Source organism: Bombyx mandarina, chromosome 17 (assembly GCF_030267445.1).
Source record: "Bombyx mandarina strain Sakado chromosome 17, ASM3026744v2".
Taxonomy (NCBI): Eukaryota; Metazoa; Arthropoda; class Insecta; order Lepidoptera; family Bombycidae; genus Bombyx; species Bombyx mandarina.
Window position 1 is genome coordinate 15878421 of NC_143223.1, and position 13245 is coordinate 15891665.

Consider the following 13245-nt stretch of genomic DNA (forward strand, 5'->3'; position numbering starts at 1 on the left):
AGACCGACGGTCCTAAGGTTGTTGTTCGGAACTTGTATATGCAAGCTTATCTTGAAAATGTCGTAAGCGAGATTCAGGCATTTGTCTCATTTCTCGTCTTGTATGATGGCTACCCGCCACAAATTCGTCGAATGCGACGAAGGGTTCGGCGAGTAAATTAACATTCGGAGATAGTCCACTGAGTTTCTTGCCGGTTTTCTCAGTGGGTCGCATTTCCGATACGGTGGTAGATTCTGCGAAGCACTGCTTTTGCTAGGGGTAGTGATAGCAGGTTTTTTTTTTTTTTTTATGATTGAAAGTTTACTGGTGGCCTGAAGGCCTTTCCAGTTTCACCAGGACAGGTGGGCGAGCAAAGGCTCAGCCAAGAGGGGCGGGATTTGCTAACAACTGCCCGAGCGCCTCCGAAGGAGACCTAACAACTCAAGAGCAATTGTTTCGCGAATGAATCTACTACCGGATCGGAATCGCGACCCGCTGAGAAGATCCGGCGAGAAACTCAGCGGGCTGATGCATGGGTTAGGTTGCACGTCGACCTCTTTGTCGAGTTCGACGAGTACGGTTACCGGTGTCCCTAAGCCTGCCCCTAGTATTAGAGCTGAAGGCATCTAATGCAACGGTTATTGGATCTGATGGATCCGTAAGGACGTGTCTAGGGCGTCGACGGTGACTGGCTCCTGCATGATCAGGATTCGGGGAGTAGTCAGCGGCGGCAACGATAAGGCGATTATCATGACGCATAGCCTTATCGAAGTATCGTTCCGACGCTGACTTCATGTATTTCCGAATTGATTCGAGGCCCAGGTCGTCGTGTAGGTCAACGTTCCTCACGAACCACGGAGCCCCGACAGCTAACCTACAAAAGCGGGATTGTAATGTGTGTGCGGGCCGCGTGAGCGAACACCACACTCGCGTAAGTCATGACGGGTCTTATGCAAGTTTTGTAAAGTGTCACCTTGTTCCGAAGGGACATTTTACTCCGCTTACAGATCATGGGGTAGAGTCTACCGAGAATAAACGCGGCACGGTCACGGCGATAGCAGGTTAGAGCCACGTGACCTACTCGCTCGGGGAATCTAGAAGTTGTAACCCCTCGAGGCTTCTAGAATAAGTAGCAAAAAAACAACAAAACAACGCTACCATATTACTAGGTACTGCGGTTACGGTAGATAAACTTCTGTAAATTTCAAGCTGATTACGGCGAATCTTACTAAATTTTACCTTTATTGAAAAGGCTAAAGAAACTGTTTGACATACCTATAGACAGTCACATATTTTTTTTAGTATGTATTTCGTGCGTTGAATCTGGGTATATTAATCTTTGCAAGATAAAAGTGATTCCAATTTTCACTTAAGTCACCTCGATGTAAAAGATACAGATAAGATGAATTCATTAAATCCTTTTTACTGGTACGGGTAGGTACCATCACCCTGCCTATTTCTGCCATGAAGTAGTAGAAGAAGGGTTTCGGTTTGAAGGGTGGGGCAGCCGTTGTAACTATGAGATCTTAGAACTTATATCTCAAGATGGGTGGCGCATTTACTTTGTAGATGTCTATGGGCTCCAGTAACCACTTAACACCAGGTGGGCTGCGAGCTCGTCCGCCCATCTAAGCAATAACAAAAAATCCTTCGATATTTTTTTTTTTTTTTTTTTTATTGCTTAGATGGATGGACGAGCTCACAGCCCACCTGATGTTAAGTGGTTACTGGAGCCCATAGACATCTACAACGTAAATGCGCCACCCACCTCGAGATATAAGTTCTAAGGTCTCACTATAGTTACAACGGCTACCTCACCCTTCGAACCGAAACGCATTACTGCTTCACGGCGGAAATAGGCGGGGTGGTGGTACCTACCCGTGCGGACTCCCAAGAGGTCCTACCACCAGTGATTACGCAAATTATAATTTTGCGGGTTTGGTTTTTATTACACGATGTTATTCCTTCACCGTGGAAGTCAATCGTGAACATTTGTTAAGTACATATTTCATTAGAAAAATTGGTACCCGCCTGCCGGATTCGAACACCGGTGCATCGCGTCATACGAATGCACCGACGTCTTATCCTTTAGGCCATGACGACTTCATATCGCAGAGATAGTGGCTATTTAGCAGAGAAAAACGTTTTTAGTGTGCGCTCTCAATTCGTACGACCAATATTAATACACACACATGACGTTATGAAAGACGTTAGCGTGAAAGACGATATGTGTAAGTTACTCCCCAGTAAGCAAAAAATGGTATAAGAGTATGGAAGGAGAAAACATGTTGCGCTATCCCCATGTGACTGGGAGAAGGGTAGGAGAATGATGATGATGAATATTAATAAGTTTACTTCCTGGTGGTACTGAGTGTTGCTAAAGCGTGATTGAGCACATCCTACTTATTTCTGCCATGAACCAGCAATGCATTTCGTTTTGAAGGGTAGGGCTGCAGTTGTGCTGTAAAACTGAGACCTTAAACCTCATGTTTTAAGGTAGGTTGCGGTATTTACGTTGTCGTTGATCTCTATGGGGTCCGGTAACCACTTAACACCAGGTGAGCCATGAGCCCTATCACCCAGCTAATCAATGAAAATCAAATTAAAAAGAAATTTTTTATTTGTGTTTTCTTGATTAACCTTTTTTGGGATCCCCTATATAATAGTTTTTTTATTTTAATTTTATTGCTCTTTTAGGCAGACGAGCATACGGCCCACCTGATGGTGAGTGGTTACCGTCGCCCATGGACCTCAACAATGCCAGGGGCAGAACCAAGCCGCTGCCTACCGCTTAATACTCTCCACAAGCCTCGTTTGAAGAAGGACATGTCATAGCGCTCGGGAAACACCGTGGAGGGGAGCCCATTCTCACTCTTCAACAATGCCATATATTGTAGTGCCATGTTGTTGTTTCAATAGGACTTCGACTGAATCCTAATTATTATCCTACTCATCATAATTTAATTAAAAAAAAAAGTTTATGCACAGTCAATTCAAATAAAACAAATCAAATGAAATATACCAGTCTCTTTATTTTGAATATCTATCTGAAGCATCAGAATTTTGTTTGTAAAAGTATTCATGGACATGTTTCTATGAAATCCTAAAATTAAACCTACATTAGATCTTATAATCATAGCGAAAAGTATGGCAGCAAACATATACAATGTTTTTAAAGATGGTAAAAGAATCTCCGGAGTTTCAATGTCAAAAACTGTGTAGCCCTCAAAAGAAACCTACTTCGCATTTTATAATCGGTAGGGGCATCCTAATGGTTGTGCCTATAGGGTTGTCATGTGGCCTCATAAAAACACATTGCAAAGAAGTATAAAAAAGGAACTTCTAAAGAATTCCTGTCAATGATACATTTCAATTTTAGCTATATTAATCCATAGTCTTATTCTTAGGCTTCATATAAGCAGGTATTATATTCAATAAATATCTGGCCATAATAATGCAAAAACTAACACATTGCAATTACCAAGGTCAAGCTTAATAAGTACAGGCATGTTTTATAAACCAAGAATTAATTTATGAGATGGTCATTCTACATAATAATGCAAGTACATTTCAATAGTTTGGTAGTCCATAGTGAAATCTGTTCTATGTTTTCAATGTTGTTTTAAGGTTTCAATACAAGTGCGTCCAATAAGACTCTCCCAAAGTTTTTCTATATTTTTCGATAACGTTTAAACATCTCTTGTCAACCTGTAATAGTTTATTTGTCTTATTTCCTTGCTAAGCATTTTCTTTGGATTGATTTAGCCTTTTTGTCAATTTTTTCTTTGGCAGTTTCACCAATCTGTTTTGTTTCATTAATCATATACTGTTTTATAACTGATAGATTCTCAGAAAGCTGAAATTAATAGAAAATTTGTTTTTGATATGATTTTAACAAAAAATGAGCCACTTTATTTGTGTAAAAGTGAGTGTGGACAACCTTTACATTTTTGATCAAATTTGGTAATTATGACAAACGTGAATATTGTGTGACAAATACTTACTAATAAGTCATCTTCTTTCTTTCCGAGTTGTACAAATGCGCACTGAGCGGCGTGGCTCTTGTGTTCGATCCATGGATCATCAGTGGACTCCCAGCCATCCAGTTCTTTCCCGCATAAAAAGCATTTTGCTGCATCGGCGTCTTCAACACCCGTTGCTACGCTATAAAAACCTGCCTCGGCCATATTTCGGACGTTACACTTGTTCTTGTCATTGAAAGGCCAATTTTTGAAGGTTTTGATTCTTTCTTCTACCAGAAATAGCAAAGAGCTCTCGTTCTCCATTTTATGTTATGTTTAATATTAGGACAAGTAAAATTGAGTAATGGTAAACATTGAATAATTATTATTTTATGGTAAGTTCAACCGATTAAAGAATAAAAGTAAATAATCAATCAAATCTTCCAGTCATAAATTTAACGGCATAAAATGTTTAAATTTATTCAAACGTCACATTGAATTCAAAATTTCAAAGAAATCAAAACTCAAATTTATTCTTGTTTCTCGATGAAACTAATATTTTCCTAATTTTATTGTTTTTGAAAGACTAAATAATATTAAAAGTTTAATAATATTGTTGCGATAAAATTAATTTAATATTTTTCTGGTTTATTTTATTTTTCTTGCTTAAAGAAAATTTTGACACTGTAGGGCTCTTTGCCGATGCTTTAATAAAACGTTTTTATCTTTTCTGTGGTTTCGAAATTATTCGGTCTTGGGTTTCAGTCAGAGCTGTAGTCGTTTGAAGACTTATGGAGGATTTTAATCGATTTGTATGAGAACAAAATTTTGTTACAAAACCAGTATTACAAGCAGTTTTTTTGAAATACTCGTAAGTATTAATTTTCATAATAAAATTTACATTTTAATGTTGAGGGCTTACTTTATATTTTATACTTTTAAAAATCATTCGAAACGATTATTCAGAAATCGATTTAGATTTCGAATCGATTGAAAGCGCAGCACGGGTTTGCCAGTTCAAGTTATTCATTCATTCGATGTGTTCTTAAAAAGTTGTGCTGCGATCGTTCGCTATTAGCTGCTTGTTTCATTCGCTGTTCGTCGTTCAGACTGTAATCACGACTGTTGGATCTGATTGTTTTGCACTGATTCCGCGTAAAGTCTAGACTTTACTCTCGCTACTCTATGAAACCAGTGCTTACGTCGTAATTAATCAAATACAGCACGATTAAATCGGTTAACTCAAACGATTTGTAATCTTAGATATATCAGCGCAATCGTAAAAACGAATAAAAGTGCCTAAGAGTAAAGTTCGTAGAAGGTTTTTTGTTCTATTTTACTTCGCCTTTCTTGTTATAATTTAGTGATTTTGTGATATTTGCGGTTTCGGCGATGGTCCGAGGTGTTTTCTAGCATCGACCAGATACATAAAGCAATTTGGTGAGTATTATTATCAGATCACTTTACAAACAAAGTTTAATGTTACCAAAGTTATATGTTTTATCTTCTTAAATGCGTATACTATGCAAATCAACTTTAACCAGTCGCATGGTATTGAATAAACACGCTTATTACGTAATTTGGTATATCTAATTATATTACCGTGTAATCTAATTATAATTATAAGATTGTGTTTAAAATTAGTAGCCTCGTTTTAGTTTTATTATTTTCTTTGTTTACGCACTATGTCACTGAACTGTGCTATGTTTATGCATCTATTTTAGTGGGTATTATTAAAGTTGTTACAATCTAAATCTATAGTAAATACTTCACACATTTTTTATCCTATTTTATTTAAGTTTCGTACATTTTGAATTATTATGAAAATTATTTAGTGTTTTATTTCAAATAACATCGTTAAAACTTAAAAATACAGATTTAAAAACATTTTTTTTTTTCATATTAAATATTTGATATGATACATATTTTATTGAGACTTATTTAGATACGAACAACAAGACTGAATTTAACTATTCGCGAACATAGAAGTAGGTATTATTACTCGTAAGTATTTGAAAAACTTAATAATCAACTGTAATGAAATGTAAAGCGACATAAGAAGCCACGCTAGTGAGCGAGAGTCACGCTGCGGTGGTGCTCGTCGTCTCAAAAATCAATACGAAGTTTGGGGCATAATATCCTCACGGTGACTTCATCATCGGGGCAACCCTAGTCGCGTGGACGCGCTTTTATTTGCCACGTTGCTACTTTAACTAAGTATTAGAAAAGGTTTGCTGAAGTGTTTCAAAACTAGACTAAAGGTCAGAGTTCTTATAAGTTAGAACTGTGTATTATTTGTTCTGATTATTCGATAGTCTAACGATACGTCCTGAAGTTAAGCTGCTACCGGAATCTGTAAGCCACAGCGAGAATACCACTACTAATCTTGTAACATGAGGTCGAAATCTTATTTTTTTTTATGGCTTAGATTGGTGGACGAGCTCAGAGCCCACCTGGTGTTAAGTGGTTACTGGAGCCCATAGACATCTACAACGTAAATGCGCCACCCACCTTGAGATATAAGTTCTAAGGTCTCAGTATACCCCACCCTTCAAACCGAAACGCATTACTGCTTCACGGCAGAAATAAGCAGGGCGGTGGTACCTACCCGCGCGGACTCACAAGAGGTCCTACCACTAGTAATTACGCAAATTATAATTTTGCGGGTTTCATTTTTATTACACGATGTTATTCCTTCACCGTGGAAATCAATCGTGAACATTTGTTGAGTACGTATTTCATTAGAAAAATTGGTACCCGCCTGCGGGATTCGAACACCGGTGCATCGCTCAACACGAATGCACCGGACGTCTTATCCGTTAGGCCACGACGACTTCAAAATGTTTGCAATAGAACCGAATTATAAATCTATACTTAATATTATAAAGCTGATGAGTTTGTTTGTTTGTTTGTTTGTTTGAACGCGCTAATCTCAGGAACTGCTGGTCCGATTTGAAAAATTCTTTCAATGTTAGATAGCCCATTTATTGACGAAGGCTATAGGCTATATAACATCACGCGGAGACGAATACAAACGGAGCACCAATAAAGAATGTTGTAAAATCGGGGTTTTGAGAGCTTCCGCTGCGTGTGCTGCGGAAACGGTTAAGGTTTCGCTAAAATAATATATGACAGACGTAAAAGTTTAAAAATTTAAAAGTTTAAAAAAATCCGCGACAGCATGTGTTTATATGTTGAGGTTGACTTACTATAACGTTTTTTATGCTAACCAAATTTGTTCTAAAATAAAGCATTATTTGTGAAGGTGTTTTTATGAAGATGATAATTAATCCCTATCCCAATGAATACGTTATTCATTACAAGTATTTCATTTTAAAGAAATTTACCCACACTTGATTTTAATGAGTATCTCGCTATGAGTATTTCAATGAGTTTATGAAGATATCGCAGTTTTAAAATAACATCGCAGCTTAATAATGATCAAGCGCGTAATATTGATGTACAAGGCGCCGGCCGGCCGGTGCGCGGCGGCACAGAATTAGAACAATAACAAGAAACACCCAAATCACTTCAAAATATGCTTTCAAAATTATAGATTTTTGTGGATTTCTCTAGGATCCCATCATCAGGTCTTGATGATTACAGGACAATTCGGAGAAAGAGAATTATCAGAATCGGTTCAAGCATTCTCGAGAAATCTGTGAACATACATATATAAAAAAATTGTGGTCGAATTAATAGCCTCCTCTTTTGAAGTCGGTTAAAAGCGTGATTTTGTTACCTTAAATAGCTCTTTAACATTCTATTACTCAAAAATATTTCCACTTTTTAAGTACGTAAATGAAGTCGCGGGTAAAATTTAGTGTTATGCCAAAGTAACTATTCCACGCGGACGAAGCCGCGGGCAAAAGCTAGTTTAATAATGTTTGTCTTCTATGCCTTCACGATTTCGATAACATTTGATACTTCACGGAAGTATTTTTGTCATAGTATCATTATCGTCGGACATGTGGCGAATACAAAGTTTGACTTATCAGTCATATAGTTTTTGTATATTTCACCGATAGGTGACATACGGTGTTTTGTTGTACCTGATTACCTGACATAAAATTTCACATTTGTTATTTGCCTGTTTGTATGTTTGTTCGTTCGAGCATCACGCGAAAACTATTAGACCAGCTTCGATGAAGCATTTTGTAAATGATAATGATATAAAAAGTGATATAAATATTTTTGATATCGCCACAAATTTAAATCACTTACCAAATATCTTTAAAGCCATTATTCATATGTAATTAGGTATATCAATCCTAGATATTATTATTATGCAATGCCAATTTTTAAGGTACCTCGCCATTGTTATTTATCAGTCGTTAAATACAGGCAATGTACCTGTGTCGTAAACACGGTTATACCATTTCGACTTTGGAAGGTGTTTCGAATTTTTTTTAAACCAATGTTCGGTACTCACATTCGATTATGATAATAACAATGTCCACGCTCTCCTAACTGGTAACGGATTGTGACACGTCGCGGATAGAAGCGACATCCCTAAAGATTTATAGGTGTAAACTAGAATGCCATTCACATTTAATGATCTTTTCAAAATTTTCAAAGAACTAGTCCATCACTTCACCTATCGAATCGATTTTTTTTTCCTACCTAAGCTGAGAGCCTTGAGAGGCTATATCAGCGTAACCTTAACTAGTAGGTGAGCTCACGGGGCTCAAACCTGACGACGTTGCTAACACGAACCCTAGCAAGAGCCGTGCTTCGCAGAATCTACCACCGGATCGGAAACGCGACCCACTGAGAAGATCCGGCGAGAAACTCAGTGGGCTGTGTCTGAGGGTTAATTTACTCGTCGAGCCCTTCGTCGCAAGCGACGGGTTCGACGAGAACGGTGACCGGGGTCGAATAGAAGATTAAACGTATTAAACGTGGCGGCGTCAGAGCTAACAAGATTGTGTCGTGAACTCTTGACCTAATGCATTGAAAAGGCAGCCCACACAAATGATTACCTACCAAAACTCGTGCCCTTCGAGCGCTCTCGAATCCCAGAGGTAACTTAATTCACTCCGCTAACAAGTCATTAGTTGAAGTACTCACCACAAATTGGATGTAAATTTAGACCGGCGCTGATCATTGCTCCGTTTGTCGTTAGACACGATTTGTGTCGATGCCCGATAACACGAATACAACGTCGGATGTATTGATGACAATTTCGTTTTTGAGTTAAAGTTCGATTAAAAAGTTATTGTATAATTAATTTTCATTTGCGTGAATTCTGTCAGTATCTGGTTTGAATTATACAAGTATTGACGTTATATCTCGATGGATATGGTTTTCACGTGCTTTTAGTATTTTATTTATTTATTTAAACATCCGTCAGCCCTAAGATGAGTTCAGTCTGCTCTAGTGTAAGGGGATCTTATTTCGACAACGGTAGCGCTATAGGTAGGGCTACTGTCAGAGAGCACTTGTCATCTGTCAATTTTCATTTTTATTGCCCTTGTTAGTAGACGAGCATAAGGCCCACCTTATGGTGAGTGGTTACCGTCGCCCATGGACTTCAGCAATGCTAAGCCGCTGCCTACCGTTAAGTACTCTCCACAAGCGTCGTTTGAAAAAGGACATATATGACTTGAATTCATCTGAGAATAATAACAAATAAAAAAAAATACGAGTGAACCAGTAGTCCCTGTTTAACTTTGATCCTAATGCCCTGGTTAATCCACGTCGAGGCTTAGGGGATCCGCTGCGGGATTTCACGGGATAGGCCCGCCGATCGATACCCGCACTGCGGCTCATCCGCTACCCTGGTCGATGTTACATTACTTATTTTTACCTCGAACCAATCTGGTTAATTCTATTAGTGGCAGAAATAGAAGGCATTGAGCTACTATTGATTTACTGGTCATCTTCCTACTACTACCAGTTTCGGTTGGGAACTAGGCCTTACCACCACATTCCAATGTTTAAAGACCTAAAGTAAGTGCCGATGTTGAGACATGACATCGTAATTGCTTGCAGCGTTCACGTTATAATGGTTTCCCGTACCATAGTAACATACAAAAAGTCTGAAATCTTCAGCCCATAATTAAAAAAAACTTGCCATGTATACGGCTTCGCTGTTTGGATGTTACTAAATTGTGATGTTATGGGTCACGGTCCGGCTTAAGTCTTGCACGTTATTTTTGTAATAAAACCTAAGACTTCTTATTATGTTTTCCAGTGACTAAAAATGGTAAACAAATCTAAAAGCAGAGAAGAAATTTACTGGAAAAGTGTTATTTTTTTTAAAGTGGTCACCGTGGTCGTCGTCTTGTTTGTTAGCTTAGAGATCGTAAACTGTCGGCGATTCGTTTATGCCGAAAAAAATACACATGCTCATTTACTGGCGGTGGCAGCCGTTGTAACTATACTGAGACCTTAGAATTTATATCTCAAGGTGGGTGGCGCATATACGTTGTAGATGTCTATGGGCTCCAGTAACCACTTGACACCAGGTGAGCTGTGAGCTCATCCACCCATCTAAGCAATAAATAAAAAAACACTTAAACAGGATTGGATATATGAAGAGGGTTTTGCACCAGAGGTATACCTAGGGTTTAAGAATATTATCAGTCAAGTCACTATGCCAAATGAAAAACCAAGTAATTGATCACAATCTGTAATCCAGAATCCAGACCCGCGGTGCCCTAGTCAGTCACCAAACTCGAAGATCATCGAAGCGATTACGGCTACAGTATAAGTGAGCAATGAAATAAACACAATAAACATCACCCAACTACTGCCAATTGACCTAATAATCAATCCACCAATTCTTCTGACGGCCATTGATCATTCTTCTTCATAGACACAATAACTTGAAGACTTAAATGATAAATTGTACATTTCAGGAAAATACCTACCTACATACCTATTGTAAGTCGTGACGGACTTTATACGACCCACAGTTTCCCATATACGCTAACTCTATAACATAAATTTGCTTTTGTATGTTTGTAAGATTTGTGTCCTGCCGTTATCGTCTGTAGGCTGATGATGAAGCCATAATCACAAAGTCATGCCGCCTCTCATTAGCCGATAAATGTCTTGATTCGATTAAATAACCCAATTTAGAAATATAAATTAAGTTGTTTGTGAAACAAGCACATTATAATGTCCGCCGCAATATCCGTATCATCAGTACTCTAGGCTACAATGTCACAATGATCTTCGCCCGAGACTCATAATTTAGTCTAATGCATTTTTTTTAAAACCTCTGTAGGCGGACGACCATGTTTTTTGGAGTGAAAATTTCTCACAAACATTTCGAGCTTGGGACGGAATGGGCAAGAGGAAAGTACATGTTACAAAATTCAATTAGTGTTTATGTATCCCTTGTGTGTTGAATGTGCGTGCGCCCGCGTGTGCGTATGCGAGTAATAGCATTGATGTGGTACGTTCTATCTTATTGTCTTATTAACCGGTCACTAATAATCACAAGGGCGGTTAGAAAAACGCATTTTTTTAATAAGTGGTTAATTCATTGCATTCTTCTTCTTTTTCTCCACTTTATCCAACTAAATGGGGTCGGCACAGCTAATTCTGTTCCATTCTATTCTATCAGCCGTCATCTCAATACAGTGAGTATCTCTCATATAGTCATTTACACACTACATCCATGTCCTCTTCGGTCGATCTCTTCCCCCTCATTACTTCATTGCATTGGTTCTATAAAATGAAAAAAAAAAACGAATAGTGGAACTGTAACACTGTTTTTAGCCCTGAGTCCAATATGGATCGTAACGGACGATCGGTGAAACTCCGTCGCTACGTTATATGGGTCAGAACAACTATTTTCAACTGATTGGTCCCTCTAATCAACCTATAAATGCGATGTTTGTTCAGATCGATTTCAGTACGGTTTCGGAGCCACTCTCAGGGAGAAAGTTTATGAAGAGAAAAATATATTGAGAGCTTCCACTCATTAAGTATTTTCAGGGGATTTCACGAACGGATATAAAGGCAGCCGATGAGATTAAATTATGCTTTAAAAATGTAATCTTAGTTCGGATATAAAATTCGAAAAAAATCATTCATATATTTTCATTTTGCTCGGAAGTACCTACACACCGTTGCAATATGTAACGATGGTCCCATAATGAAAAGTGGGTTAGAATGTAATTGAAAGTTTATTATATATTAGGACACATTAATTATGTTAAAAGCATACCTACGTAATCGTACGTTCATCGTCTAATTCAGCAGGTCCAGTTTACCAGCTTCGAATGACCTATGTCTGTCTAATCTTCAACTTAATCCACAGACACAACCTGCTTTTCTCTCAGGCTGGGTCGTGAGCTCACTTACACATTCGGTGAAGCAAGCATAACCCCTTGAGATTATTAGCAGTGGGTAGGCAAAAGATAATGCGCTGAGGGTTTAAGTTTGAAGGTTGTATGGTACGTTGAAGATGCGGACATACCTACCCGAGACTACAGAACAACATACAGTCACCGTCGTCCTAAATACGTCATTTCGGATCATCCCGAACCACGCTCAGTGCTTTTAGGTACCTCAAGCACCGGTCACCGTTCTCGTAGAAGGGTCCAACGTGCAACTTAACCCATAGACTTATCTCTTTCAGGCTGGGCTCGTGAGCTCACCTACACATTCGGTGAAGCTAGCATAACCCTTTGAGGCTACTGATGATAGGACCTCTTGTGAGTCCGCGCGGGTAGGTACCACCACTCCGCCTATTTCTGCTGTGAAGCAGTAATGCGTTTCGCCTTGAAAAGTCGGGCAGTCGTTGTAACTAACTATACTGAGACCTTAAAACTTATATCTCAAGGTGGGTGGCGGCATTTATGGTGTAGATGTCTATGGGCTCCTGTAACCATTTAATACCAGGTGGGCTGTGGGCTCGTCCAACCACCTAACCAATAAATAAATAAAACCAGTGGGTAGGTAAAAGATAATAATGCGCTGAGGGTTTGAGTTTGAAGGTTGTAAGTTGCTTCGTCGCAGATCACCAAAAGGTCTTCCACCGGGGCTTTTGTCTGATAGGCCGATGGTCCGTTTGCTATTAACTAATCTTAACCTTTGGAGAACTACAGAGCTAAGCCGTACTCTTTGCAAAAAGGAGTTGAGTTTGTTATCGTGTTTAGAAATAGCCATGACAGATATCTATACGAATAAAAAATGGTATTGTTACGCGCGGGGGTTCGGCATAAATAAAATTCCACTGAAGTATAAATTAAAACTGTATTCTTTAAAATTCTCAATTCGCTTCTTCCGCTTCGCTTCAGGTGATCCGTTCGCTGTTTTGTTTCGAGTAGTTCCGATTAATTACTAA

General features: G+C 38.7%; 2 protein-coding genes across 2 annotated transcripts in view; one reads left to right on the top strand and one right to left on the bottom strand.

The window, feature by feature from the left end:
* Positions 1-2991: 2991 nt before the first annotated feature.
* On the bottom strand, positions 2992-4651 carry Det (baculoviral IAP repeat containing deterin). The gene is made up of 2 exons (XM_028181202.2): positions 3984-4651; positions 2992-3835 (listed from the first exon to the last, which is right to left on the bottom strand). Exons 1-2 carry the CDS (start codon positions 4263-4265, stop codon positions 3707-3709), a joined length of 411 nt encoding a protein of 136 aa, XP_028037003.2. The 5' UTR covers positions 4266-4651; the 3' UTR covers positions 2992-3706.
* Positions 4652-5030: 379 nt separating this feature from the next.
* Positions 5031-13245, top strand: part of LOC114248059 (monocarboxylate transporter 9) — a 48425-nt gene continuing 40210 nt past the window's right edge. The window contains exon 1 of the mRNA XM_028181176.2: positions 5031-5381. The gene's annotated coding sequence lies outside the window, so the exon portion shown is untranslated. The remainder of the gene's footprint in view (positions 5382-13245) is intronic.

Coding starts and splice junctions, on each gene's coding strand:
- Det (XM_028181202.2), bottom strand. CDS start 4,265: ATGGAGAACGAGAGCTCTTTGCTATTTCTGGTAGAAGAAAGAATCAAA. Junction 3,836..3,983: donor AGAAAGAAGATGACTTATTA/GTAAGTATTTGT, acceptor TATTAATTTCAG/CTTTCTGAGAATCTATCAGT.